Source organism: Fulvia fulva, chromosome 13 (assembly GCF_020509005.1).
Source record: "Fulvia fulva chromosome 13, complete sequence".
Lineage (NCBI taxonomy): Eukaryota > Fungi > Ascomycota > Dothideomycetes > Mycosphaerellales > Mycosphaerellaceae > Fulvia > Fulvia fulva.
This window is the reverse complement of record NC_063024.1, coordinates 2,036,253-2,063,147: the sequence shown is the minus strand read 5'-3', so window position 1 is coordinate 2,063,147 and position 26,895 is coordinate 2,036,253. Positions and strand designations below refer to the sequence as shown.

General features: G+C 53.7%; 16 protein-coding genes across 16 annotated transcripts; 7 read left to right on the top strand and 9 right to left on the bottom strand.

The window, feature by feature from the left end:
* Positions 1–58: 58 nt before the first annotated feature.
* On the bottom strand, positions 59–853 carry CLAFUR5_14630 (NADH-dependent flavin oxidoreductase; the record flags this gene model as incomplete). Its single annotated transcript, XM_047913778.1, has 1 exon — positions 59–853. One exon carries the CDS (start codon positions 851–853, stop codon positions 59–61), a length of 795 nt encoding a protein of 264 aa, XP_047769208.1.
* A 410-nt stretch (positions 854–1,263) lies between these two features.
* CLAFUR5_14629 (uncharacterized protein) lies at positions 1,264–2,352 on the bottom strand (the record flags this gene model as incomplete). Its single annotated transcript, XM_047913777.1, has 1 exon — positions 1,264–2,352. The coding sequence occupies one exon, from the start codon at positions 2,350–2,352 to the stop codon at positions 1,264–1,266; it is 1,089 nt and encodes a 362-aa protein (XP_047769614.1).
* Positions 2,353–2,882: 530 nt separating this feature from the next.
* CLAFUR5_14628 (Extracellular protein) lies at positions 2,883–3,554 on the bottom strand (the record flags this gene model as incomplete). The annotated part of the gene is made up of 1 exon (XM_047913776.1): positions 2,883–3,554. One exon carries the CDS (start codon positions 3,552–3,554, stop codon positions 2,883–2,885), a length of 672 nt encoding a protein of 223 aa, XP_047769615.1.
* Positions 3,555–4,352: 798 nt separating this feature from the next.
* Positions 4,353–6,026, bottom strand: CLAFUR5_14627 (uncharacterized protein; the record flags this gene model as incomplete). The annotated part of the gene is made up of 1 exon (XM_047913775.1): positions 4,353–6,026. One exon carries the CDS (start codon positions 6,024–6,026, stop codon positions 4,353–4,355), a length of 1,674 nt encoding a protein of 557 aa, XP_047769597.1.
* A 968-nt stretch (positions 6,027–6,994) lies between these two features.
* On the top strand, positions 6,995–7,303 carry CLAFUR5_14626 (uncharacterized protein; the record flags this gene model as incomplete). The annotated part of the gene is made up of 1 exon (XM_047913774.1): positions 6,995–7,303. One exon carries the CDS (start codon positions 6,995–6,997, stop codon positions 7,301–7,303), a length of 309 nt encoding a protein of 102 aa, XP_047769598.1.
* Positions 7,304–7,732: 429 nt separating this feature from the next.
* On the top strand, positions 7,733–8,494 carry CLAFUR5_14625 (uncharacterized protein; the record flags this gene model as incomplete). Its single annotated transcript, XM_047913773.1, has 1 exon — positions 7,733–8,494. The coding sequence occupies one exon, from the start codon at positions 7,733–7,735 to the stop codon at positions 8,492–8,494; it is 762 nt and encodes a 253-aa protein (XP_047769599.1).
* Positions 8,495–8,637: 143 nt separating this feature from the next.
* Positions 8,638–9,705, top strand: CLAFUR5_14624 (Cytochrome P450 monooxygenase; the record flags this gene model as incomplete). Its single annotated transcript, XM_047913772.1, has 2 exons — positions 8,638–8,924; positions 8,982–9,705. The coding sequence occupies 2 exons, from the start codon at positions 8,638–8,640 to the stop codon at positions 9,703–9,705; spliced, it is 1,011 nt and encodes a 336-aa protein (XP_047769600.1).
* Positions 9,706–9,747: 42 nt separating this feature from the next.
* On the top strand, positions 9,748–10,120 carry CLAFUR5_14623 (Cytochrome P450 monooxygenase; the record flags this gene model as incomplete). Its single annotated transcript, XM_047913771.1, has 2 exons — positions 9,748–10,014; positions 10,067–10,120. The coding sequence occupies 2 exons, from the start codon at positions 9,748–9,750 to the stop codon at positions 10,118–10,120; spliced, it is 321 nt and encodes a 106-aa protein (XP_047769533.1).
* Positions 10,121–11,087: 967 nt separating this feature from the next.
* On the bottom strand, positions 11,088–11,782 carry CLAFUR5_14622 (uncharacterized protein; the record flags this gene model as incomplete). The annotated part of the gene is made up of 4 exons (XM_047913770.1): positions 11,088–11,282; positions 11,327–11,363; positions 11,421–11,714; positions 11,775–11,782. 4 exons carry the CDS (start codon positions 11,780–11,782, stop codon positions 11,088–11,090), a joined length of 534 nt encoding a protein of 177 aa, XP_047769601.1.
* Positions 11,783–11,929: 147 nt separating this feature from the next.
* Positions 11,930–12,169, bottom strand: CLAFUR5_14621 (uncharacterized protein; the record flags this gene model as incomplete). The annotated part of the gene is made up of 1 exon (XM_047913769.1): positions 11,930–12,169. The coding sequence occupies one exon, from the start codon at positions 12,167–12,169 to the stop codon at positions 11,930–11,932; it is 240 nt and encodes a 79-aa protein (XP_047769602.1).
* A 669-nt stretch (positions 12,170–12,838) lies between these two features.
* CLAFUR5_14620 (uncharacterized protein) lies at positions 12,839–14,022 on the bottom strand (the record flags this gene model as incomplete). The annotated part of the gene is made up of 3 exons (XM_047913768.1): positions 12,839–13,223; positions 13,565–13,900; positions 13,958–14,022. 3 exons carry the CDS (start codon positions 14,020–14,022, stop codon positions 12,839–12,841), a joined length of 786 nt encoding a protein of 261 aa, XP_047769693.1.
* A 2,211-nt stretch (positions 14,023–16,233) lies between these two features.
* CLAFUR5_14619 (uncharacterized protein) lies at positions 16,234–16,503 on the bottom strand (the record flags this gene model as incomplete). The annotated part of the gene is made up of 1 exon (XM_047913767.1): positions 16,234–16,503. The coding sequence occupies one exon, from the start codon at positions 16,501–16,503 to the stop codon at positions 16,234–16,236; it is 270 nt and encodes an 89-aa protein (XP_047769302.1).
* Positions 16,504–17,977: 1,474 nt separating this feature from the next.
* CLAFUR5_14618 (5'-deoxyadenosine deaminase) lies at positions 17,978–19,544 on the top strand (the record flags this gene model as incomplete). The annotated part of the gene is made up of 2 exons (XM_047913766.1): positions 17,978–18,914; positions 18,964–19,544. 2 exons carry the CDS (start codon positions 17,978–17,980, stop codon positions 19,542–19,544), a joined length of 1,518 nt encoding a protein of 505 aa, XP_047769431.1.
* Positions 19,545–21,784: 2,240 nt separating this feature from the next.
* On the bottom strand, positions 21,785–23,374 carry CLAFUR5_14617 (Efflux pump azaK; the record flags this gene model as incomplete). The annotated part of the gene is made up of 2 exons (XM_047913765.1): positions 21,785–22,680; positions 22,744–23,374. 2 exons carry the CDS (start codon positions 23,372–23,374, stop codon positions 21,785–21,787), a joined length of 1,527 nt encoding a protein of 508 aa, XP_047769666.1.
* A 331-nt stretch (positions 23,375–23,705) lies between these two features.
* CLAFUR5_14616 (uncharacterized protein) lies at positions 23,706–24,644 on the top strand (the record flags this gene model as incomplete). Its single annotated transcript, XM_047913764.1, has 1 exon — positions 23,706–24,644. The coding sequence occupies one exon, from the start codon at positions 23,706–23,708 to the stop codon at positions 24,642–24,644; it is 939 nt and encodes a 312-aa protein (XP_047769319.1).
* A 466-nt stretch (positions 24,645–25,110) lies between these two features.
* Positions 25,111–26,238, top strand: CLAFUR5_14615 (uncharacterized protein; the record flags this gene model as incomplete). Its single annotated transcript, XM_047913763.1, has 1 exon — positions 25,111–26,238. One exon carries the CDS (start codon positions 25,111–25,113, stop codon positions 26,236–26,238), a length of 1,128 nt encoding a protein of 375 aa, XP_047769669.1.
* Between the last annotated feature and the right edge of the window lie 657 nt (positions 26,239–26,895).

Here is a 26,895-nt window from a genome sequence, read left to right as displayed (position 1 = left end):
AACCCTAACCCTAACCCTAACCCTAACCCTAACCCTAACCCTAACCCTAACCCTAACCCTAAACCCTGCCACCTGAGAGCTCCAGGAAGTCCAGCTTCATTTCGTTGAGTTGCCGAACGACCCACTCCAAGTCCTCGGGCCCAAAGCCACCGCGCTGAAAGTCCGACGTGTTGATCTTGACAGCGACGCCGAATCGAGGTGATGTGCTGTCCTTGACGGCCTGTACAACTTCCAGAAGCAGTCGCGCACGATTCTCTCTCGAGCCTCCCCACCTATCAGTTCGACCGTTGCTCCTCGGTGAAAGGAACGACGAGATCAAATACCCGTGTGCCGCATGGATCTCGACTCCAGCAAACCCCAGCTGCTCCGCCTTCCGGGCGGCCCAGGCGAAGCGCTCAATCACACGATGAATCTGTTGTTCATCCATCTCGACAGGTTTGACGAAAGCATTGCTGAACTTCCCAATATCGACCGGAATCGGGGACGGCGCATAGACAGGTAAGCCACTTCCAGCCTTCACTTGACGTCCAGGATGGTTCAGCTGAAGCCAGAACTGCGCGCCATGACTCTGCGCTGAAGCTGCCCATGATTTCCACAGTTGCTCGTCGCATGTAGGAGCATCATCAGCTAGCAGAACATCTCCTGGGCAGGCCAGGGCTCTTGGATCGATCATGACGTGCCCACTGAGGATGACACCCGCGCCTCCCGCGCCCCATGTTCGATAGAGTTGCAGTAGCGACTCCGATGCCTGGTTGCCGTTCCTTACATCCGCCATGTTTTCTTCCATCGCCGCCTTGACGATTCGATTTTTGATGGTGGAGCCGTTCGGCAGGGTGAATGGTTGGAAGGCCATGTTTCTGTGATGTGTCATTAGATGAATGTCGTGGATGTGTAGCTGAGGACGTCAGGTCTGTGTAGCACCATGTCGGCACGTACAAACCCTTCTTTCCATATAATGTCAGTGAAGCCATACGACAACAATGAATTCGGGATCGGCTCAATTGTTAAGCCGATACTGAAGTTGTCTGATCAATGTGGAGACGCATCGGGCTCGGCATTGCATGAATCGCCTGGATGAAGCGGCAGTCGAGCATCAATGGCCCCGAAATTGGGAGAAGACCGAGGACCGAGAAGCTATAACCGAGTAGCCATTCGTGTTTCAAAGCAACAAGGCTTGACCGGGGCCGAATACTGGCACATCGCTTGCAAGACGTGCAAGAATCATGCGATCACATCTCACCGTGACCCAAGCCCCACCCTCTCTCACCATCCATCATCATAATCGCCCACATCCTCCCCATTCCTCATCCGCCGCCGCACCCAATACTCATGGTAGCTCGAGTAATCCCGCCGACCACTCAATCCCAGCTGGCTCGCCACATTGACATATCCCTCCGCATTGAGACTGCCGCTCTGCGCGACCATCTTGATTGCCTGATCATCGCCACCAAAGTCCCAAGGTGTGCGACAGAACGGACAGGTCACGTTGCCACCTGCCTTGGTTGCTGCCCACTGCTTGAAGCACTCCTCGTGTATGTTGTTCCCACAAGCCGCCTTACAATACACCACCTTCTCGTTACTGTTCTCTGGCTCAAAGTCTTCGCAGCAAATGGGGCAGTCTGTCAGCTCTTTCCGGTTGCCGTCTTTCGCGCTATCGTCGGCTGTTTCGAAGGGTAGTGGCGGCGCTTTCTCGAAGATGTCGCGGAGCTCGGATGACACAAAGGCGAGTTGGTATTCGAGGTGTGCTGGTGCACGTAAGACGCGTGCGAGGACGTAGACGATGTGTTTGCACTGATTGCCTTTGCGAGCATGTGGACAATCGCAGGAAGGGAGTCGGTCGATGGTGATGGTGTAGATGTTGCCGGTCGTGCCTGCGAGTTTCACGACTTCTGTGGGATGTGCAAGTTCGCCTTCGCCGGTCGCATCGTGTCGCTGGCGGTCAACCACAAACATCCTCTGCGTCAAGGCGCGGCCACGAATCTCGCCGTAAGACTGAGGTGCCTTGTCCCGCCATCGCTTCAGACGTTTCTCTTCGTTCTTTGACTTGGCCTTCTTCTTGACTGGCCTGCCACCATCGTCGGCGTCATCTGTGCTCTTGCCCTTCATCTTGCGTTTCTTGGGAACTTCGCTGGTGAAAGCGCCATCTTCGGCATCATCTGTACTCTTCCGCTTCGTCTTGCGCTTCTTGGGAGGTTCGTTGGCGAAGTCATCGATGTCAGCGGACTTGCGCTTGCCTCTGCGTTTCTTGGGTGGGCTGTCGGTCAAGTCAATGGGTGCTCTACTAGAGCCACCTGACATTGGATATAACCGAGTGCCGCCGTAAGGACCATCGTAGCCAGTATCGACGCCCATCGTGAATGTTGTAGCAATGTCTAGGAAACACGGGAAGGGGGCAATGTGAAGTTGATGGAACACGACCGCGATGTCGTAAGCGGGGAAACAACGCGCTGGCTGGCGTTGGCACGTGACTGGCCGAAAACATGGCGGGCAGCCCTGCGTTCTTCATCAACCTCACAGCCCTTCGTCAATGTAGAGCTTCCACACAAAGGATTAGAAAAGCGACTCTCGGAGACGCGAGCCGTAGGAGAAGGTGAGATTGGGAGATAGTACTAACATCGAAACCATAGCAGCACGTGGGAAAAGCAGTGAATTGTCACAAGTTCTCATTTCTGGGCTTTGTATTCATCTCATTGCTGAGCTCTCTATTCATCAAAGACATCTGCTATCGCATCATGTTGGTAGACCCAACCATCAGTCTCGTCGATGGAAGAGCTTGCCTCAGTCCCCGACTCTCGACACCCGCCGGCCGCAGACTCGTCAAAGCAGCTCAACGCATTCACGGGGTGGTGGCTCTCCTCGCCGTCGTGCTTGCTCTCCAGTACTCAGACAAACTTGACGTTGCCGAAGGATGGTGTCTCATGGAAGCTAGCCTCGTTCGGCGGGCTCCACCCACCAAGCTGCTCATTAGGACAGGTCTCAGCATTGCACACGATCCGAAAGAAGTTCATGCGCCACTGAGTGCCCTGAGCCTGACCCTCGCCGAGACCGAACAGCTTGAGAGGAATCTGTGCGTTCGACACCCACGTCTCTGCCTCCTTGTCGAGCGAAGTCTGCACAGGAATCACGCCATCGTCGTCGATGTAGGTAGTCTCGAACGGCGCACCCTCCTCGCGGGTCTTGCTGGGGTTGTAGATCCAGGCGTTGAACTTGACGTTGTTGGGAGCGACTTCGAACTCGAGATAGCTGGTGGGGTCGTCGGTGCCGAGGGCGATGAAGGTCTCCTGGACTTCGTAGTTGAAGATGGGGCCGTTGGTGGTCAGCGACTCGTTGTAGTAGAAGTTGGTCTCGTTGTAGGCAGTGAAGTCGATGTTGAGGAAGTTGTCGTCGTAGCACAAGTCGACTTGGGTGCGTGGGAAGTCCTTGAGATCTGGGACGGACTTGTCGTAGGTGATGTTGCACTTGCTGGGGCAAGCGTGAACGTCGAGACTCGGCACGGCCAGAGCGGTAGTCACGGCGCCGGTGAGAGCGAGAGCGAGAATCTTCTTGAGACCCATCTTGATGTTGATGGTGTGAGGTGTCTGTATCGAGTGTTGAAGGTTTGTGGTTGGTTGAGAGTGCTGGATCTGTGTATGTTGCCGCAGATGATTGTATGAGCTGGTGTGCGGTGGTGTGTGGTCCAGATTATCTTGTAGTGTCGTTGATAGTGAGAAGGAAGTGTGAAGTGGGATCTGCTTTTGTGCGGAAGTGAGTGTGTCAGTGCGCCGCTTCTTTCCGAGTCTGTCTCGTGAATGGCAAGAACGCAAGAATCACCACGTGAGCCACACTGAGCCGCAGATGAGCGAAAGTGGAACACTGACAAGCCAAAGTACTGCTTCGACGACAGTGAATCGCACATAAAGGTGTCCGAATCCTTTCAAGAGCGGAGTGGGAAGACCACATGCCACCTCCTGCCAATCTCGAGTCGACACGCTACAACCATAACCGAGCTGAAGTTAAGACAAAGTGGTGGAGTCCGTGACACGCGTGGGAGTATGATCCATGTCGGAGTAGTATGGTTCCTGCATATGATGGCACCTTCCCACTTCGGCTGTTGGTCGACCGAGCTTTGGTCAGCTGCGTTCCTTCCTGAACAGGCATCTCCGCCTGCTGTCCCAACCTTTCCAGGGTCAGATCGGCCAAGTCTTTCTAGCCAATCCTGCCCAGAAGAAGTCACTGCCCATGGCTATGATATCTTCGCCTACTGCCGTCCAAACGGGCGGAATGAAAGTTGAGTTACCCGGTTCATTGTAAGTGCCATCGCGTGTGAAGCGTCGAAGGTAGGTTCTTGAGAGCGATGTTGGTCTTGCAACAACTCACTTCTTATCATCATCATCTTTCCTGCCTTCAAAGGCAGAAGAGTTGCCATTGTAAAACGTCTGAGGATCCTGCTTCTTCGCCGCTTCGGCACGTTGATCAGCCAACGTCTTGACCTTGATGCTCCCGGAACTGCTACTTTCACCAGACGCTGTCGCAATGGATGGACTACTGGACGCTGGCACCTCACTGGCAGGCGCAGCTCCGCCAAAGCCAGGCACGTACGACAATGCGGAAGACACAATGCTCGTAGCCGTATTTGCAACACCATAAGCAGCATGAAGTGCTGTGCTCATGTATCCTCGGCCACCAGCCGATGAGTATGCATCCGTATAGCCTTGAACTGGGATCAAGACAAGTGTCGCGTTGGGCACCAACCCAAGATCTGCGAGTGACTGAAACTCCTCTGACATCTCAATGCTTCGACTCGGTTGTGGTGCCATGATCTGCTTGAAGGTGAAAGGTACGTTGCCTTCTGCCGCTGTGCCACCTTCACCACCGGCTTGTGCTCCCGTTGCTTGCTGCTTGATCCAGTCTCGCACGGCCGTAGCAAGATTCGCATTTGGCTCGAAGCGTCCTTTGATCGATGTACCATCGAACAGTCGAATCAGAAGGTTGCACATCCCGCCAGGGCCCATCCTTCTCCTCGAAGCAGCATCTGCGGAGGGAGCGAGTGACGAGCTGGGTGCGTCCTCGGGTGGAGGTCGTTGTGATCTTGCCTTTCTCTCTTGTTTGGCCGCCTCAATGCCGGCTAATATGCGTGCTTTCTCCTGCTGTGCTTCATCTTTGCGCTGCTTTTGCTGAACAAGCCAATCTCGTCTTGCTTTCTCTTTCCCGGACACATCGGATGCCTTGCCTTTGCCTTTGTCGCCACGATGTGCTGCATGTGCCTCTTCGGCCTCCTTCCGTCTGCGATCAGCTATTGCTTTCCGCTTGGCCTTCTCCGCTGCTTCTTGCTTCGCCTTCTCTTCTTCATGTCGCTTCGCCCGATCCGGCCCGAAGAGCTCCGACATGTTCGCGGATTCGCCAGCTTGTGGCGTCGCAGTTGACGATGCTCTGGTCTCGCGATCTGCCGGGTCCACTGTCGCTGATGTTGAGGATGTTGCTGCTTCGTGTGAAAGTTGCTGTGAAACGAACTCATCGTCGTCGACTGCGCCCGTCACTTCAGTTGTGGCTTCTCTGGTCTGTGGTGCTTCCATTCTACTCCTCATATCGGCCTGGTCGTTGATCTCTTCCCGGCTGCGTCCGCCCTGCTCTTCTCGCATGTCGTGGAAGTCGCTTCTCCGTTGGACACTGACTTCAATACCAAGCGCAGCACTGACCCTTCGTACGAAGTCTTCTTTGCTTACACCACTTCCCACTTTCTCCAGCACTTGTCCGTTGTGTATGACGATGAAAGTTGGTGCTTGGTCGATGGGGCAGAATGCGCTCAGGAATCCAGCTTCCTGGCTACCCAGCTCTATCCGCAGTATGACAGCTCGCGTACTGAAGACATCTGACATGTTCTGCATGGTCTCGTGTTCTCGCGATGATGTGCGGCGTCCCTGGCCCAGCCATTCTTCCTCCCATGTCCGGCTCTCTTCGTTGTCGTTCTGGCGGATGAAGCAAGCTACGAACTTGCCTTCGGTGATGGCGAGCGATATGCCAGACTGTAGATCGCCTTCGTGGAACATCGTGGTTGGTGGTACTAGGAGAAGATGTGGTGAAAGTTGTTGAACGGTTGATGGCCAGCTTTCATGTGACAGCACAGATAGTCGCGACTGCATGGCGATTCGCGTGGCCCTTGCGGGGATCCCCGCGCTGCTACGGGCACGGGCCTGAAGCTTGATGACATGGACTTTACTTTCACACCTCCTGCTGCCCTTCGGTTCACATCTGCATCTTCATCGCCTCAGTATATCGCCAGACTTCGCCATGTCGTGACGCGCTTTCCTGGGCCGCGTGGGGTCTACATCGCCCTTCACTGCCCGTATGGACGGCTACCGCAAGCATCGAGGACAACAGCAATGTCGTACAACCTTCTTCCTGCTTGGACAGTAGCACCTTGGCCAAGCTGTTCATCAGTGGACACGGGAAGACTGTAATGTCCCAATTCAGCTAAATTTATGCTTCCTGCTCAGTGAGGCGAAACGTCCGGCCAATGATTCTCAGGCATTCTCAGGCGACCGCGAAGGCAACGTGCTGACGACTTCGAGACCTCATACAAAGTACATTCCTTTCCCCGATCAGGCAGGAGCTTTGCAACCAACTATGCCGCACTGCGCACGCGAACACCCGGAGTCTCATCTTGATGGCAATGCGTTGCCTTATTGCCTTCATCATCGTCTGCACGGACCGCTTATGTCTCTGTACGGTTTAAAGCTTGACGGACCGGTAGAGAAGCAGGCACATGGCTAACGCTTTGAGAGTTGACGTCTCTCAGAACAACTGCGCTTACACCACCAACTGGCACTACCCAAGCACACTAACAAGAGGGCGTTTCAGGCTGCTTAAATTGGACACCTCCAGCAAAAACGATACATTGTCTTGCTCGCTAGTTGAGTCGTCACTTTCATCGGACGTGGACTATTATGCGCTTTCATATGCGTCGAATGGCATCGAGAAGACACGATCGATTCTAGTGAACTCGTTGTGGCTAGATATGACGCCCAGCGCTTACGATGCGCTTAGCAGCATTCGGACCATCATAAAGCGCAAGGCCTTGAAGGACATTTCCATCTGGGTTGACGCCAATTGTATCAATCAAGACAACGTCACAGAGCGTAATGAACAGGTGGGCCAGATGGGCCGCATATACAGAAGTACAAAGGTTCTCATATACCTCGGACCAGAGACTGCGCCTGCAGGCAATGAGCTTCCTACTGTCACTTCAGCTGCGAGTGTCGAACGTAACACGACGCCGACTCCCCCAGACGCATTATTACACAGCCGCTCTGAGGCAGCTGTATAGATGTTCGAACGACCATGGTTCAGTCGAGTTTGGATTGTGCAAGGGGCAGTACTTGGTCAGTCAGCAATGGTTATCTGTGGCGTATACATGTGTCAACTTGTTGAGCTTCGCGAGGCACTTCAAAGACTGGACATTCTGTCGCATGGCACCCTATCGTGCACTGACAGCTTTCGCATTGTCTTGGACGCTGCTGCACTGATCAAAGGACTACGCATAAAGCATTGCAATAACGACAACGAAGGCATCACACGAGGGTACTCTTCTACAACGGTATTACAGTGCACAGATCCGAGAGACCACGTCTTTGCTCTCCATGGTATGCACCCCAAGAGCGACACGTCTCTGCGACTTGTAGATTACGGACGCTCCGTTGCTTCAGTCTTCACTATCGCAGCACATCGGGTCATACAACAACGTGGCTTTCATGCCATGTCCATGGAGCACGCTGACGTCAGTCGCGAAGAGGGCGACCCTCCTTTGGTCCCGGGTCTGCCATCCTGGGTACCTGAATGGAGTATGAAAGGCACGCCCCGATACTACCCTTGGTGGATGTATTCGGCAGGCGGCACCACTAGCGATCAATGTGAAGTCGATACGTTCACCAATCACGGCACGACGCTTCACCTCACTGGGCTTGCAACCGATACTGTATCCAGCAGATGGTCTGTTCCTGAATTGAACCCGTATCTGAGGAATCTCGTGACTTTTGCCAAGGTTGAAGAGAAGCTGTTCCCGCAGACAACCTACGGGAGCTCAGCGGCTCGTCTGCTGGCAATACAGAGGACAATCTGCATTGGTCTCGCCTACAACTACGACATGGAGACAACGACAGGTTACATCTGGAGCAGATGGAGCGAACGTCCTGGTTTCACAGACATAGCAAAGCGCTGCTTCGAAGGCACTCTTGACCCCTCAGATAATGATTACAGCACATACGTCGATCCCAAAGACACCGATATGGTCCTCGTTTTTGGACATGGCCACATCGGTCTCGGTAGAGAGCATGTGCAGCCAGGAGATGTGGCGGTGATCTTCCCGGGCGTCTCCATACCTTTCATTCTGCGAAAAAGGTCAGATGGTACTGCATACCAGGTGATCAGCCCCGCCTACCTGGACGGCATGATGAACGGTGAAGCAATACAAGCATCAGATAAGCATGATTGGTCAGAACTATCCTTCGAGATTGACTAGATCTGGGCAGCAAGGTTCATGTTCCTTAGGATCCTATTAGCGAAGGGCTAACCGAACAGTGGAGGGCTGAGAAGACCAGCATCTTACTTCTGTAGACCGCCATCCACCTCGAACTCCATTCGAAACCTGATTTGACTTTGGCAATGGCTTTGTTCACAGCCACAGCGGCAACCTTCGCTGCAAGCATTTCCGCCCTCGCATACCTCATCTATCGCGCCCTGCTACCGAAGCCGATACCTGGCATACCATGCGATCCAGTGTCCGCTGGTAGGCTGCTGGGTGACATCCCCGATCTTTTGAAAGCGCAGAAGCGACGCCAAGAGGCGTTCACTTTCATAGCTGAGAAATGCATACGACTGAAGTCTCCAGTCATACAAATGTTTGCCCAAATCGGCGGGAAACCCTGGCTCATCGTGGCGGATGCTCGCGAGTAAGTGAGCCTCCAATATGCGGTTTGAAAGTCCACTATGACTGACAAGAACAACAGAGGAATCGACATCATGACAAGCAGAGCAAGCGAGTTCGACAGATCGGCATTATTCGGTGGGCTCTTCAAAGCTACCCTGCCAGCATCGCAGTTACTATTGCCCACGAACGAGGAGTGGCGACATCATCGTAGGATCCTGGCTGACACTCTGTCACCCAACTTTCTCGAGTCAACTAGTGCGCCTGCGATATACAGCGCAGTCAGTGACTTGCTGCAACTCTGGCGACAAAAGTCAAGGCTCGCTCTTGGAAGATCCTTCAACGTGGAGAACGACCTCATCCATGCTGCTCTGGATGCCATCCGGGCAGCAGCATTCGGTTCGCCAGCAGGGGCTACACAGCTGCAGTCTTCACACATTCGTAATCTGGACCAGGTTGACCTTGATATGGACTCTGCTTCGACCGTTGAATTCCTAACAGCACCACTTTCAGCTGAGGTCGATGCAGTCGGTGTACTAGGAGATAGCTCCGAGATAACAGCAAGCTCACCCTTCGGATCCTGGGCACACCAGTTCACAATCTGGACATATCCCTCATTGCGAGCTGCGATGAAAGCCAAAAACACACTCATACGGAGCAAGATTGCTGATGCAACGCTGAAAGCAGAACGAGGCCAGGTTCCTTCGTCCGCCACAGACTTCGCCGTAGCTAGAGAGATCAAAGACGCTGCGCGAACTGATCGAAAGGCTGACCTACATTCCCCTGTCCTGCGTGATAAGCTCTGAACATACCTCATCGCTGGACACGACACTGTAGCGACCACCTGTATGTGGGGCATGACCTTTCTGATGCGGCATTCGGAGGAGCAAATGGAATTGCGTGAAGCACTTCGTAGTGCTTTCCCAAAGGATGCACAAAGCGGCAGCTGTCCTTCTGCCAAAGCCATCACTTCTGTTTCGATTCCATACCTGGACGCCTTCATCGATGAGATTCTGCGGCTCGAGCCTCCTGGCTACATTAACAACCGGGCAGCGACAGAAGATGTCACAGTCCTTGGTCACAAGGTACCCAAGGGAATTGATGTGTTCTTTCTGGTGAGTCTGATGAGCCGCCCTTCTTTACTGCCATCGTTGACATATTCCAAAGAACACCGGGCCAAGCATTGACAGGCCAGCTCTCCCTGTCGACGACGCCCTTTGAAACCCCACCTCGAGGGCGTCGGGAGCCAAGTATCGAGACTTCACGGACCATGACATATCCGAGTTCAAGCCCGACCGATGGCTAGAGAAGGATGCAATTGGTCAGGTCGTGTACAATCCTTATGCCGGGCCGTCCTTTGCTTTCGGAGGTGGGCTTCGTGGCTGCTTCGGTACGTACACTTACAGTATCTTCTCACATAGGGCCACAACTTTGCCATACTAAACAGTGATCCTCAGGCAAGCGATTGGCACTCCTCGAGCTGAGGATTGTCTCCACACTCATCGTGTGGAACTTCGAGGTCCTGCCCACGCAGTCTATGACACCGACGGTGTTGAGGAAGCAAGTATTAACAATGAAACCGAGGAATACGATCGTCCGATTGAGAGACCTATAGATGAAAGCAGAAAGTTAGGACACATGTTAGTAGATCGAGCACACCACAAATCCAGGTCTCGGAAGGACAGCCTATATCAACTTTGGTTAGCAGTAATTCTTCGCCTCCTATCATCTGCCAAACAGGACTAACGAGAGGGTGCAGTGATGGTCATTCTTGTTTGTTATGGGTACTTGAGCTGCAGCTCGTCTATAGCCTTGTCCGCGCTTTCATTGCTCATGCTACATGACGTCTTACAGTCGCTTGCCTGGATTCCAGCCTGAAATTGCCTGTCACTATCGGCTTCGCTAGGCTATACCTGAACCGCTCATTTATGCACCCTAGATTGGCTTATCCAAGCTTTTTGTTCCCTTTATGCTCTTATGTGCTGTAGCGGCATACGTTTTCGCCGGGATTGTACACTGTTGTAAGGTAGCCAGGATACATGCCCTAGCACTCACTATTAGTAGTGCAAGCCGCGCCACCGTAGAGATCCTAGTCCGATACCTGTCCGCCGGCGCAATTAAGTGGCTTATTAGCATCTCTACTGAAGTAACCTAGCTCTACGTCACGGGGTCCGATCTGTAGAGAGTCCTAGAACTTCACCGGTCCTATGACTTCCTCGCCGAATCTGTCCTGCATAAACTTGCTGACTAGGTAGTAGACATAACAGTCGACGTTAACAGTTGCTATAAGTGCACCACCCCGTACGCTAGCCGTCAGCCACTTTGCACGATCTGGACCATATGCTTTGCCTTCTTTTTCGCTATAAAGGACGACATCTTGAGTCTTGGGGTAAGTGATACCAACGCCGTAGTAATCTTCTGGCTTACGCAATTTATGACACATCTCGTGCAAGAATGCTTAGCCCTGAATACGTAAGTTAGCACGATGGTCTTGCAGTGGACAGGGAAAGGCCTACCTTACGTTCTCATACTGTTCGCGTTGCGCCCATCGTAGTAATTCATCGTCCTGGAGTTGAGAATTGTAGCCACTCTGGCTTCAGTCGAGTCTAATCGCGTGAAGAAACTGACGCACAGACATATAGTGTACATGTCGACGTTGTCATAGCTCGGATGGAGGGTGTGCGCACAGACAGCCCCGGTACCATGATTACAGCCATGCGGCATCTTGACACCGTTCTTGAACATGTAGTTGCCCTTCTTATCCCGCTCATAGGAGGTGACGTCGTTGCGATTACGGCAGCGGACTTTGATCTCCCTGGCAAGACAGGTTAGCCGTTCTTGTTCGATCTGCGGGAAGCACGTTGTCTCTGCTCACCTCCCCATCTCGAGATCTTCTGCATAGACATCCCAGTTCACTCTCTTCGCTGTTCAGAGGTTCTTGCGGACTCGAAGCTGAAGAGCCTCGTTGTCAGCGATGTCTGCTCCAAAGTACTCTCGAGCTCGAGGATCGTCGAAGAAGTGCTTGTTATTCTAGGGATCCTTCGCTGCGTCGGTGAAGTCCTTCGCTGCATCGAGTGCTAGCTTCACACTGTCGAAGTCGGCTGCGGTGCAGGCATGATCTGGCCAGATGATGGTGTAGTTGTTGACCATTATGAAAGGTGAAGCTGGTTGCCCGAGTGAGGTAGTGTTGAAATCGACCGACAAGGTATTACTGACAGGAGCGGCCGAGCCAAAAAGTGTGAAGCCGGCGAGGACGGCGAGGGCCAACATGTTCTTTATCATGCTTGAAGCCATCAGATGGGTTGATGTTGCCAATGTGGTGGTGTGGTGCTGTCTTCTGTGGTGGCCAGTGATGGGCGTTCCGGTCGACCGCTGGCGATGAACTCAGAGTTGAGAGGTGGTCGAGGAAAAGATGGAAGATGCATTGGAAGCGACAGGTGTGTGTTCAAGTACGCGAACCCTAGCGAGAAGCACGGGCGTTGTGACATGGCTTGGCGGCGAGGTTGGTGAATGAGCGAACCTCCGAGAAACGTGTCCTCACGACAGCACGTGCTCAGGTCAGGATCTTCGACCGTTCGCTCACAAGACCTATGGGCTGAAATACTGAGCTACAATTAACAGAAGCTTGCTTCATGATGGGAGCTGTTGTCGACGCGACGCACTAGAGGCCTTACGCCTGGCCTTGTCATCTCGCTAGTCGTAAACGCACACAGTCTCTGAAGATTGGCAGTCATAGACACATGAAGAACAAGAACGACTGTCTTCTGGAGATCGACCGGTATCGGGACATGCTCTACGCTTGGTTGTGGTGTGTGTCTAGGTCTGTACTTTGTATGTCCCTAAAGTTCCATCTTCCCTCGCCTTACTGGGTCGGGATACCGCTTTGGATACCTACGTCTCCATTATGCACTGATCATCTACGTCTCCATCATGCGCTGGTCACAGCTCTTCGTGGTACCAGTACTCAATCGCGGCGGTGAACTCGACCTCGCGAGCAGTTTCCGGTATGCTCGCTGCAAAGTTGTTGCTGAAGACAGGCTCTGATATGCGAGCCATTGCAGCTGCGCCCATACTGGAGGCATATGCAGGCTGAGGAAGCTGGGCTACGCTCAAGTCCTGGCTCGAGTATTCGGGTGCTCGCCGGAGCTCCTCGACCGCAGTCTCGTGCCAGGCGCTGCCAGTGAGAATGACTGGCACGGAGTAAGTCTTGTCAGACGAGCTCCATGTTCGCTGCAAAACGCCATCAGTGATTTTCTGCACTTCCGCGGCCCAGCTCTGGGGCTTGTCAGATGGTACAGTCGCGATGTTCAGGCTCTTGTAGGAACTTCATGATTGTGTCTTTAAAAAGCACTTGTTGAGGCCTTCAGCCCAGACTGGGAGGCTGTGGCTAGTGAGGTCTATCACAAGTGCCACGTTTCCCGCTTCAGAGCATGGATTCGGCTCAATGAAGTCCGCACCTCCTTGATACATCGGGAAGCACTTTCCGACACCAGCTGTGCACGTAGCTAGTGTTACTGCCGGCATAGTGTCGCTTAAAGAGTCGTGATTGTAGACCACGTACCGTGGCGTTGAGCTTAGCGTGCGACGGAAGCTACTGTCGTAGATCGCGCGAGACATCTTCTGCATTGGTCCACTTGAGATCCGCCAGAGGCGGGGGTCTCGCACTTGTCCAGACGCTGCCAGGCGGGGATCGGCTCCATGAGAGCATCACACTGCGCGATAATGGTGAAGAAAAAGCTTGGCCATGCGATCATCGCATAAGGTCGATCCTCGAGTATGGTGATGTTGAAGCGTGATGACAATGCCTCATAGGCTTTCTCGCGTACCTTAGTGATCGCGTTGCTGAAGACTAGCATATCACTATCACCAAGGTACTTCGTAGTAGCGCTACTGTCACTATGTGACTCGACAGGCAGTCGCAGGACGTTGACCTCGAACCAGTCTCGCCATAGCCATTCAGGATGACGGAGTGTGGTCGCTGGATAGACATGCGGCTTGGGCCTAGTTCACGTTTAGCTTCTGTTTGGGCGACAAGGTACGGAGATCCGAAGGACATACTCATATCCAGCGGGTGGAAGTTGTGTGATGGCGCCAGTCTTGCAGAGGTCGAAATACTGTCGCATCAAAGACAAATAGTCATCGTCGCCCTGCAGTCGTGCCGTTCGGAAGAGATGCTGAGCATACTACTTCGTCCAGTGTGAACTCGATGCCAAACACGGTTGCTGGCGTTTTTCGCACTTCCGTCACATGCTGACCTGCCACCACAACCGCGAGCAGCAGCGTGAGGAGGCAAAGCGTGTGTCTCGCCATGAAGAGTTGTTCGCGGGAGTCGTGCAAGATCTTCACGGTTGCTGAGGCCGAGCTCAGGTATGTCTCTGGCCAGGAAGAGTGTTTGCGCGGACAAAGGCGTCAAGTTCTAGTGCGACAAATGTGTGCTGAGTCAGCGCTGCAAGTAGACCACATGTGCGCCTGAAACATTTGGCAGCAGGCGAAGCCAGTGAATGTTCACTGCGACGAACCCGCCACATAACGGTGCTTTCATATGAAAATTTGGTGGAACGTTTGTTCCTTGACGCCACTCGTTCCAGATATCCAAGGTGGCTCAGTAGACAGTGTTTGCGAGCGTGCGGATCATGATCGGACTCCCAGGTGTACGTATTGAATCAAGCAACTGTTTTGTTATTTCCTCGTCGCTTCCTCCGCTTAGTAGGCACCCCGAGCATGTAGGATTACTGCCATTCTAGCCAAGGCTTATTGAGGTTGACCCAGCGGATGCCACTAGGTGAGCGAGTTATACGCCATTGTCAGGCCCGCGAAACATACCTTTCACCTCGCATATAGTCTAAGGCTATGCCAAAAACGTAATCTTCCGTGCAAAGACCTTTGTATTCGATGCAATCGACGCTCGATAGTATGAGATCAACCCCAAAGTCCAGCACTCCTTCCTCGACGAGCCGACCATCATTTGCAGCGGACCGTATCTTACGACTTTTTGCCCGACCAATGGACGGAGGAGATGTGGCCACTCTGCCACGATGTATACTTTGTCCAGACACCGGCGGTTGACTACCCCAATAGCTTCAAGCCATCGTTTGCCACCCTGGCACAAAGCACTTATCTTAATAACGAGGGTGTTGCCGTAGAAGTATGGCAGGAGATCTTTGCGCAAGTACTGGCATGTCCGCGTAAGGGATGGCTGGCGCGCCAGAGCTTCGAGATCTGCTGGCGAGGTTTGTGATTCCGTCAAATCTATGAGGCCCATCTCATCGATGACCAGTCTGCCGATCTGGGACCAGATTTCGTTGGGTAAGTCCGAGAAGTGTAGCTTTGACGGGCCAGACTGTCATGAATCTACGCCGCAGCGGAAGCACGACACAGAGCAGGACACAGACTTCCTCGGAACAAGAGTCGGATCAACAGACTGTGCTGGAAGATGCGTCAGAACTGGTCGACCACAGCTGTCAATGACTCCCACAGCGCCCAGCGCGTGTGGATCAGCGTAGCAGGTGCGAGAATTGGGCAGCTTGAGGAAGCTCTGGCCATCTGGTTAGAAGTCTCCCGTTGGTGCAAGTGTATCAGATGGACTCGTGACACGACGGGCTCCGTCATTCGTCGCAGGTACGGCTGAGGGTGGCGGGGCGATGATAGCAGATAGCCAAGGTCACCTGTGGCTGCTCGCAAGTGAGGGTGATAGGAGGACGATATTCTCAGGTGGCTCGGCGATAATTTGCAGCGACTCGGTATCTGCTGCGGTATTCCTTTCTGCGCTTGTGCATTCCTGCGATTCGGCGATTTCTTTACTTCTGCGTTGATGGTGCTTGAGTCGGCGGATGTGCTTTCGCAGGAGAGCGAAACGATGTCGTAGGTAGAATTTTACATGTCGAATCGTGGAACGGGAGTGTGAAGCTTCTGTTGGTGTTGTACTAGGTTTCCGTCGTAGTGATGGCATTGTGATGCAGCTTGTGAATGAGCGTAGTGGTCGTACAGCAAGGCGAGCGACAAACCCGCCGATGTAACAAGTCAACCTTGTGATGCCTGTGGTGCAGGTTCCACTAGAGGGACAACTCGGCTTCCGTACTGTCTTCTGAGCCGGGAGAGCAGGCACACCACAGCTCAGCTCAACCTAAACGGAAGTGACGAGCTCTGGTAGGCCTGCGACTTCTTCTTTCACACAGCAGCCGTGGCATTGGAGCCTCGTATCCCAGTGCATCGTACGCACAGCCACTGCTCATCGATACGACGAGAGCCTACGACACATGATTTCCCTCGAGATTCCAACGGGAAGACCCGTGACCTCCGCGTGTACGAGAACTTCAGCCGTGCCTGTCTTGAACTCAACTTGCGTCTCCAGCAGGGGGGTCCTTCTGAGGATACTCTGGGTAGTCCTTGATGATTTTGCGGAAGGTGTCGAAATGTTCTTCCAGCTCCGTTGGACCGACCTTCGCATGGGTTTTGCCAAGGGCTCTGTACTGCTCAAGGTCGCCTCTGAAGCGGTTCGACATGTGTGACCACATCTCTGATTCAGGAGAGAAGTCTCTCCCATTCACGGCCTGTACCATGGTGCGGGAGATGTCCTCCAGGTGGTTCGCTTTTCCCTTTGACATGGCTGTCGTGATCGCGGTTTGTGTCAGAGTGGAAAGATGAGGCAAGAGCCATATCAGCACTCAGGCGCAGTAGCCATGGCATTATATAACGGTCAGATGCATATCGGGGTCGGTAAAGCACGAAGGATCCTCGGGAGGATGAAGCGATCAATCCCTCTCAGGAGCACGACGTTGGGTCTTCCCTCAATCATTGATTGGCTCGGAGCTCGGTCCGTGTGGCATCATGGCCTCTTGTGGTTGCACCCTTCGAGATGAGCAAGCCTTAACATTGCATCTCGGACGCGGCACTCCTTTCGCAGGCGACGGCCGCTAACTAGACTCGGCCCTCAGACTTCATCAGACAATGGGATCATGGCGATGCCCACAATCTGCCACTCACAGCACCCAAGAGGATGAGCATGGTACCCACCCGGCCATTTGATGCAATGCCTTCCCAGAGCAAGGCAATCGGTCCTGTCAACACACTCGATACGACCCGACCCGTTGCTATCAAGAGACAGCAGACGTCGCTTGATTCGCGCCACGCAACGCCCTGAACCGCTCAGCAGAGCCCTCATCGAGGCGATTTGTGCTCAACCCTGGGCCAGTCCACTCCTCAAGGATGCAGGCCAAAGCTTCCAAGCATACATTGACAGCATGGAAGCTCCGTCGACAAATCTGGAGCAGCATGTTGAGTTCCATAGGTTGGCGCATACGATGGATCCTGGTCATGTGCGTGAAATTGTCCAGGACTCAGCAGACATGAACCAGGAGACCGGAATGGCGACGGCGTACGAAACGCTGGGTGTAGACTAACTGGTCGTTTTCTGATGATCCAGGCGCGAGAGTAGCACGACTTTGTTCCGCATGCCATGATCCGGAATGTGGAACACCAGCAAGCAATATAGCATGAGAGGATCCGTGTCTGGACTCGCCGGTCATCGTGTAATCGAGCAGACAGTTTGCCTAATTAAGTCGAGCGACTTAATGCTGGATCACGGAGTCCAGAAAGCTGGCCTTGATGGAAATGTCCACAGAGAATCGATCTTGGGGTCAGATTTCATCATGCGTCACAACGAGTTTGGATCTCGAGGGCGCATAAATCGAACAGGACGAGCAATAGGTAGCATTTGTGACGCTTTGAGAGGATTTATGAAGCATTACTGACTGCATCTAGAGATTTCACCAGCCTGGCAGTTCTTCGGCATGATCAGAGCCAGCCGACGCAATCAACTGCCGAACGTCACCATGAAAACACGACCCTTTTTGTGGATACAAACAGCTTCTTCTGCCACAGCATCAAGGCTACGCTCAGACGTTGGCATGCTCCGTGCAACACTTTCAAGGCTGTGGAGTCCGGCCGAGGTTTGGTCCAGTAGAGGCCATGAGTAAGCCAAGATGTCGAATCCAGTGGGTCAAAAGCCCTTACGGAGGTATATGAAGCATTTATTCCGTTCAGGGTGGTTCTTCCTTGAAAGTCGCCATAGCTGGCAACATGCTTCTTACTTCCACTCTCCAGGCCGGCATATTCGCGGTGCTGACATTGACCTCCCACAGTCTGGGATCCATGGTCTACGAGGGCGGTACCATCATCAGCTTCAACGAGACAACAGAGGAGCTTCAAGTCCTACGGAATGCATCTCTACTCATCGAGAATGATCGCATAACAGGACTGTTCGAGGGATATCTCCAAGCACCAGCCAATGTCACTCGGGTGGATGCGACAGACAAGATCATCAGTCCAGGCTTCATCGATACGCATCACCATTTGTGGCAGACTGCCTTCAAGACTATCGGCTCCAACACCTCTCTGGCAGACTATTTCCAAAAGTTTGGCGAGTATGGTCCAGCTGAAGAGCACTTCACGACAGACGATCTTTACGTCGGCCAACTGACTGGAGCCTTGGAGCTTCTGTACGAGGGCACTACGACAGTCCTAGACCATGCGCATGCCAGTTTCTCAGATGCAACCACGGACGCTTGCGTCAACGCTACATTCGACAGCGGTGTAAGGACATTCTATGCTCATGCCATTCACATCATCCCGAACGGCTACTCATGGGAATCGCAAATTAGCAAGCTCCAATCTTTGGCTGCAGACCCACGATTCGCGCAGACGGATCCGGATAGCTTGATCAGCCTTGGTCTTGGCTGGGATGCGTTCTACAATGCGCCAGAAACCAACATCACAGAGCTTTGGAACAATACCAGATCACTCAATTTGTCGGTCGTCACAACTCACTTCCTCGGTGGTCCATTCAGTGATACCAATAGTCCGACTGCACTGCACTCGTACGAATGGCTGAACGACACTGTTCCGATTGTGTTCAGCCATGCCAGCTTCATGGATTATGGCGATGCAGACCTGTTGCGACAAACGAACCAATACATCTCGACCACACCGGAATCCGAGCTGCACTTTGGACACAACCGTACATCTTACAGCATGTTCGCATATACAACTCACTGACACATTCACAGACCCCGACGCCCATCTCATCCAAGACCAAGCAGCCCTCGGCGTCGACTGCCACTTCACATACAGCTCCAGCATGGTACAGCAAGCACGACTCTGGCTACAGACCCTTCGCTGGCCAAATTACCTGGTACCACTGCAGAACTGGCAAGTCCCCAAGAACAACCCCATGTCCGTCCAGCAAGCCTTCTACCTCATCACAAGAGCCGGCGGCCTAGCCCTTCGCCGAGATGACCTTGGTGTGATCAAAGTCGGCGCGAAAGCAGATTTCGCCATCTTCCGGACTGATGCACCAAACATGATTGGCTGGAGTGATCCAGTCGCTGCGATCATCTTGCATTCTGATGCTGGGGATATTGAAGATGTGCTGGTCGATGGGAAGTATGTGAGAAAGGGTGGGAAGTTGGTCTATCCGGATTATACGGCTTTGAGGAAGAGGTTGACGAAGTCTGCCGAGCGGATACAGAGGATCTGGACGGAGGAAATTGAGTGGCCTGCACTTTCTGGTGTGCTGACTGAGGGCGCTGCGCCGTATGGTGAGGCGGAGGATATTGATACGCAGAGAGGGGATGGGACCGGATATTGAGCATCAGATGCCTGATCAGTTCTTAGACCAAGGACAATGTCGACTCCGAGATGGTGCATTCATTCACAAGAACCCGCACCATTTCCCCATCAAAGTTCATCACCACGCATCCCCGTCGGCTCATCTCTTACCAAAAGAAGCGATTTTGACCACGGCCTCGTCCTCCCCATTGATTATTCTTTCTCCACGCACACATACAAGATCCCCCCACTAGTCGTTACAACTCGAAAGTCTGCAGTAAAGCCCGATTGAACACAAGCTCCAGCAAACCCTCCCACATTTCCATCTTCGCCCTGCTTTAGCTGTGCCAAGTCACAACTGACCCAGCTGGTACACCGGTTTTTCTAATGTCCTAGTCAGACAAACCGACCCAGGCTGTCCCGGAGAGGCCCACTCAATGCCGCCTCCCGTTCCTCCGAGGAGCCCCACGAGAAGTTCCCTTGGCCATGCCCATGATGAAGAAGGTCACTATTATAGTCGGCATGCCCCAGTTCAGGACGTTCATGCCCGACAGGAAAGCGCCGCCGGGAGAGCAGCTCGGAGACGCTCGGTGTTCTACTGCCTCATTGATCAGCTCAGATGTATGAGCGATGGTGTCGCCGTGAGCCTGGCCTCGACGATGGAAATCTGCCGCCGTGTTCGGCTGCGTTGTGGCCATAGTTGCGTCTGGTGGTACTTCTGCGGAGCGCACTGAGCGTAGAAATATTCGCTGAGCTATACGATTCGTGGTCGGGAGGAGATGTCTACTACTCTCTCGTCAGCACCAGTGACCCAAATGCAAATCTTCCAAGCCACACAGAACAACCTACATCCCACTGCTCTCGGCTTGAGGCCTTGTTCTTCAACTCAGAACAGACCACAGAGCGCTTGTGTGACTACATGATCAGCGCAAAGTCTCGATCTAGACACAGTGAGCGCTTACTATCCTGCTTTCATTTGTGCTGTCCGCCTCTTACACCTTCTACATACGCGTACTCCTCCAATTCTGGACGAGCTCCAAATTATGCCAGTGTTAACGAACAGCGAAGACAAGAGAATGGCTGACGTACAAGAAGCGATCGAGGTAGACGACGTAGCTGTACATACGGGATATACCGACATCCGTTCTATCCGCCTCTCTAGCGTTTTTCCTGTACGTACTGTACTCCAATGATGTCGTCTCTAGAGCTGAGGGTGTCATACTTCATGGCATATATACCACGCTTTTAGGACACAATGTGTCGCTAAAGCTTCGCAATCCATCCCGGGAACTCGTCTCAACACCACTCCGAACCCAATAACATTCTACTCTCCGCTCAACAAACTTACCTATACCATACCCTCCTGCACCTCACCATCCCTCCCCCCCCCCTTTCTTCACAACCCTAAACCGGTGCTCCACCCCTTTATTCACGAACCTAATCCTCACTTGCTCAGGATCGCAGTAATTAACATTCCCCCCAGCCACATCCTGCTCAGGCATCGGTACTTCGACCGCAGAGTTCGGCGGTTCAATCATCCAATGTCTCGAACGGCATCGGATCGTAGTCTTATCTTCTCCATCAAATTCACCCGCATTGGCGAATCTCGTCGTCACACTTACGACCTGTCTTCCTTCCGGCGCCTCTAGCCAGACTCTCGGACCCCGCTGGGGTGTAGTTAGGGTTGAAATGTATTGGATGTAAGGCTGGTCAGCCGGGATGTGGGTCTTGGGGACACACAGGTGGGAGATGACAGCGCCGTCGTTAAGAGCGATGGCGAAGATGATGGTGTTGCCGGCGATTGCAAGAGCGTTTGGAATCTCGATGAGATATGGAAGGGTCCGGGTTCAAGATCGATTTTATATGCGAGGACAGGTGTGGTCGTGTCCTATGCGAGATTTGTAGGTTTGAATTCTTCGTCCACTTGTTTCGCAAGGCGCACACTATTTTGGTAGAGGTGGACAGAGATGTCGAGGAGACTGGCGTGAACTGCTGATTGCACCAGTGCGTCCATGTCTTCAAGTAGTGCGTCCGTTGAAAGTCGTCGGTGGTTGCCAGGTGTGTAGATGTGATGATATGTAGATGTCAGCAAACTGTCGATGGGGCTTCCATGTTTGCTTTCTGCTTTTCTATTGTTGCACGAGGCGACCGCCCTTCCATACCGGGCTCACACGGTCGTCAGTGCTGAAGAGCTGGTGCACTGTCCTCAAGTGGTTGCTTCTTAGTCCAGAGCAAGGATCAAACGAATGAAGCATCAATCCAGATCGCCGTCCTTCAGCCTCACCTCACCACCCCATCGTCTTCCTCATCTCCATCACTCGCCTTCCTCCTCTGCTCCGGCCGACCCTCCGCGCTCTCCGGTATGAACCTCACAATAACATTAGCCATCAGCGCCAGCGCCACCAGTAAGAACCAGATAGCGTGCCCATCAGCCCATCCCGACTTGACACCCACCGCGTAAAGACTCGTAAACGCCGCTGGCGCCACCGCCCTCACGCCGCTGTTAACGGTAAGTGCCAGCGCATTGACAGTCGCCAACACATGCGGGCTCGGGGAGATATCATTGAGACAAAGCTGCACGCACGCAAACGCCATCGACACGCCAGATCCAATGACAAGGCCAATGGGTAGAATGATCCAGAACGCTGTGTTGAGGCCATGGCGGAGGAGTTCATTCTCTAATGGAAACGCGGCCATGAAAAATGGCCAGCCAGCCGCACATAAGCGCAGAAGAGACCCAGTGCCTAGACGTCGTTGGAGCGGTGGGAAAGCGAGAAGCATCCAGCCAGCTTGCGAGGCTCCAGCCAAAGCGAGGAAGTAAGATATATACTGTGGGCTGAAGTTGAAGCCGCCTTTCTCGACGGATGTAAAGAGGAAGACGGGGGAGACGGCGGTGTAGGCCAGGGCTAGGAGCATGGTGTGGCCGAAGATGTAGAGGACTATGGGGACGCCGGGGGATTTGAGGACGTCCCAGGTTGACATGGGGGGCTCGGTCTTGGAACCTGAAGGGTCGTTCTTTCGAAGGGTTTCTTTGACGAAGAAGAGGGTTGCTAGGGTGCTTGATAGGCATACTGTACCAGCGATGTAAGTGGCCAGGGCGTAAGGGTAGTCGTGGAAGAAGCGGATGTGGCCGAACGTGCCTGGGTATTGCTTTGCTGGGTTTGCCAGAGCGCCACCTGTGCGTGTCAGCAATCTCGCCCCTTCCATCCGGTTTCACCCGAAAATCAAGTATCACACACCAACCAAAGGCCCAATCAAAATCCCCAAATTCCTGGTAAACATATACCAACTAAACGCCCTCCCCTGCGTCGCCTTGTTCGTATTCTCACTCAACATCGTCCTAATCGTCACCACACTCCCCGCAAACACGCCCGCCAGACATCGAAACATAATCATCTGGCCCGAATTCTGCGCCATCCCAAACAACGCCGTGGCCAGACTCACGCCGGCCAACGAAAACACCAGCACCGGCTTCCGTCCAACCCGATCCGCCAGGCGACCATAGAAGATCATCAAGACCATTTGGACGAGACTGAACAGGGACTCAATCATTCCAGACCAGAAGCCGACGTTTTCCTCCGGGATCCCACCGGCGATGGAGATGAATTCGTTGACGAAGGGGAAGATGGCGAAGTAGGCGACGGGTTCGGCGAGGGAGGCGTAGCAGAGGAGGAGGATTTGGGTGTATGGCATGGGCTCTTCTTCGGCTTCTTCTGAAGATGGATGGGGTTTGCCAGTGGCGTCTGGAGGATAAGCGTGGCCATTTCCTGACCGTACTGGGCCGGATTCTGGAGCGCCGAGGAGTGGTGTTGCTTCGTCTGCGGCTTCGGCGGAGGTTGTGGTTCTGGTGGAGTCTGCTGTTTGGGGCATGACGGCGGGTTTGTGTGTACATGTAGGAGAGAGCGGTGGTATTGTGATGGACGGTGGAGAGTGGCAGGCGCGGTCAGGCTGTTATTGTCATCGGATGGTATTGAAAGATAAGAATGTCATGTGTGAAGAAGCGGTACAGCGAGTGCTGCGTCAGCTTACCGCCTGCCTGCGATGTCCCGATCTGAGGTTGCCATGGTCGTCCTGGAGGATCTGACGCTGAACGACCTGCGGTTTTGGGCTGCCGATGTGGGGCCGATGTCATCCGCGTCCCGAGGGAATTATCGGCATGTCAGCTTCCAGCTTCCGAGTCAACACAAGATTGGCAGCCAAGATGTCGACGGCAGAGCCCACGATCTCGCGAAAGGAGAAGAAAGCGCTGCGCGACGCTGCGCGAGCCCAGTCGAAGGGCAAGAAGCGCAAGCACGGAGAAACAATCGCCGACGATGAAGCGCAACAACCAGAAATCGCCAAGGACGACACCACCGACGAGACCGCAGTAGCAGCGCCCGCGAAGCAGTCCAAAAAGCGCAAGGCAGATCAGGTCGAAGATGCAGATGCCACTACCGAAACAACACCTACCACATCACAGCCCAAAAAGCGCAAAAAGAAGTCCACCACTGCGACAACAGGTGAAGACGGCGACGCCACAAACCCCACCAACTCCCGCTTCATCGTCTTCGTCGGCAACCTCCCCTACAAATCCACCGACGCCACCCTCCGCTCCCACTTCCAATCCCTCGAACCCTTCACCCTCCGCCACCGCACCGACCCGCACACCAAGCGCTCCAAAGGCTGGGCCTTCCTGGAATTCGAAAACTACGACCGAATGAAGACCTGCCTGAAACTATACCACCACTCCATGCTCGACCCGGAGGCGATCGAGAAAGGCGAGAAAGGCGACGGAGCGCTGAAGAGTCAGGAAGAAGTGTTTGGGAGCAATAGTGGAGGCGTCGGGAGAGGGAGCAGGAAAAAGAAGGACACGGCTCGGAGGATTAATGTGGAGTTGACGAGTGGTGGGGGTGGGAATACGGAAGGGAGGAAGGAGAAGATCAAGGTGAAGAATCAGAGGTTGCAGGAGCAGAGGGAGAGGAGGGCGGAGGCGGAGAGGAAGGAGAGGGAGAAGGAGGAGAAGAAGAAGAAGGCTGGTGGGGGTGGCAAGGATAAGAAGGCGAAGCAGGATCGGGGTGAAGAGCAGGCGGGTGCTGGAGCTGTGGAGGCTGAGGCGAGTCATGGCATACATCCAAGTCGATTGGCGCAGATGGGAAGGTGAGAGCCCACATGTTGTAGGCGGACATGACGGTGAGCTGGAGGCACACGCTGTAGGTAGGATGTGTATGAGAGACCCTTGTTGCGATATCACATTTCACCCACAACGCTTTTCGTGCCATGCAAGACCGACGCTGCACTGCAGCATCCCCGAAATGCGGCTCCGCTCTATGCTGTGGGAGTGCCGCATCGGCGCAAAAAACTGCTTCATCTTACGCTACCGATCATACAGTCATCGATGACTCTGAGGGCAGTACCACAGGAATCGTGTACGGTAAGCATGACCCGAAGATCTACAGGTCGCCGATTGGGGCGAGGTTTGGAGGACAGGAAAATTTCTTGGCCAGAAGGGTCGGTCTTATATTCGGCATCAGCTTCGCCTCTTAAAATGTGAGCCATTCCATGATCTCAATCGTCATCACATTTCGGAAACCACGTCAGAACTACTTCACAAGCCCACTGACACCAGGATGTCTCCTCAAGGCACAGAGCGACCACATTCACCGGAGCCCATGGCGGAGACACCAGAAGAGACCACGAGGAGGCGCGAAAGCGCGACAGCCCTCGCTCCCGGCCGTTCGAGACTTCTGCTGTACTCGAGAGGGTTTGAGACTGTTCACTTTAACCAGAAGGTCGCAGAGCCCACTGAACAGGGACAGGAGACTAACCAAAGACCGTCGACGATTTTCGGCCGCGCAACGCCCCTCTCTCAGCCTTGCGCAAGACTCTCACTGCACGCAGAAGGCGGTCAGGCTGCTCAGCTCAGCCATGGACTCAGATATCGTGCTGAGATCTTCGACGCAGCCTCGCGTCCCAAGATCTCTCAAGCCCACTCGCGCGTCGTCAAGCGGACATGCCCCATAACGACAGCATTCAGCATCGCCGAAATTCGCGACATGCTACTCGACGCCATGACCGGGACAGGACTTGTGGACATCGCACATTACAAGGCGGCCCTTGCTCGCCACGACGCCAAACTAGCCGGTATCCTCTCCAAGTACATCCGCGTCGAGGACCGTGTTGAGGTTGCACTTGCGTGGCAGCGCCGGTTCTTCTCGAGCTCGACCTTCATGATCATGATGGCGCCTCATACCACTTGGTCTCAGCCCTCGCTTCTCACTTGGGCGGCCTTCATCAACATCCTGTCGCCTTTCCTCGCAAAGTTGCCAAGCCTGCATTTGTGGTTTCGAGACGCCAACTGCAGTGTTCGTCTCTCCATTACGCGAAGTAAGCGCGTGTACACATTCGGCTTCCTCTGGAGGGCAGGTAATGCACCGTGGAGCCATTCGAGCTCAGCCGACGCTGCGCTCCTGGAGCGGATCTCGAAGTATCAGCTTGATGAAGTGACAACTCAGCTGAACCACGCCAAGCTGGAAATATTAGAGCCATGCCATTTGCAGAAGCTAGCGACGGCAATCTTCAAGCTTCCTGTGCTGTACTACATGATGGGCGACGCATACAGGCCAGTGGAATCCAGGACTCAGCCCGATACGTGGATGCCGACGGACATGCAGCTGAAGAACTACGCTACGCGGTATTACAAAGGCTGTCCGGGATTTGAGGGAAGGTATACTGTGCTTGATCAGTGGGACTCTTGAGGGCGTGCTTGGTCATGAAGGGCGGAGTGTCGGGATCACATTGTCTTGACTCCATGTGAGATGGACATCGACTTGCTGAGGTACGGAGTTGTATTGTTAGTTGAACTACTTGCTAGGCTTCTATATCGGCGTGAGTTTTAGACTGGATGCCCTCGGAGCATCTTCAAAACTGATCCTGCTGGACCGCACAAGTTGAGCATGTGAGTGCCGAGAAGTGAGCACTGCACAGGTTCACCTCGCACGCACACACATGTACGGTGCTCTCGCTCGCTACAACACCACCTCATGAGTCACCACTTTCGAGATGACGGCGCCGAGGAAAGCTGAGAATCGCCGGAATTGTGATTGGCCGAGTGTTTGGATCCACTTGGTCTGTGCGCATGAGGACAAGTGAGGGATGTTGAAACACACGCTTAAGCCAAGCATCCCGGAAAGTCAGCACGATCCATATACGAGTCTTTGAAAGAGCAGTACGCGGAAACAGTTGTAGTACTGTAGGCCAGGGAGTATTTGCACTTCATATTCCTCTGAGGACATGCCGACAATGAAAAGTCGCCCTCATCCTCGCACATTTTGCCATCGTACTTTCACCAGCACAACAGCCACGAGTCAAATTCTGATCACACTCTACACTGTACTACTTCACACACCCACCGC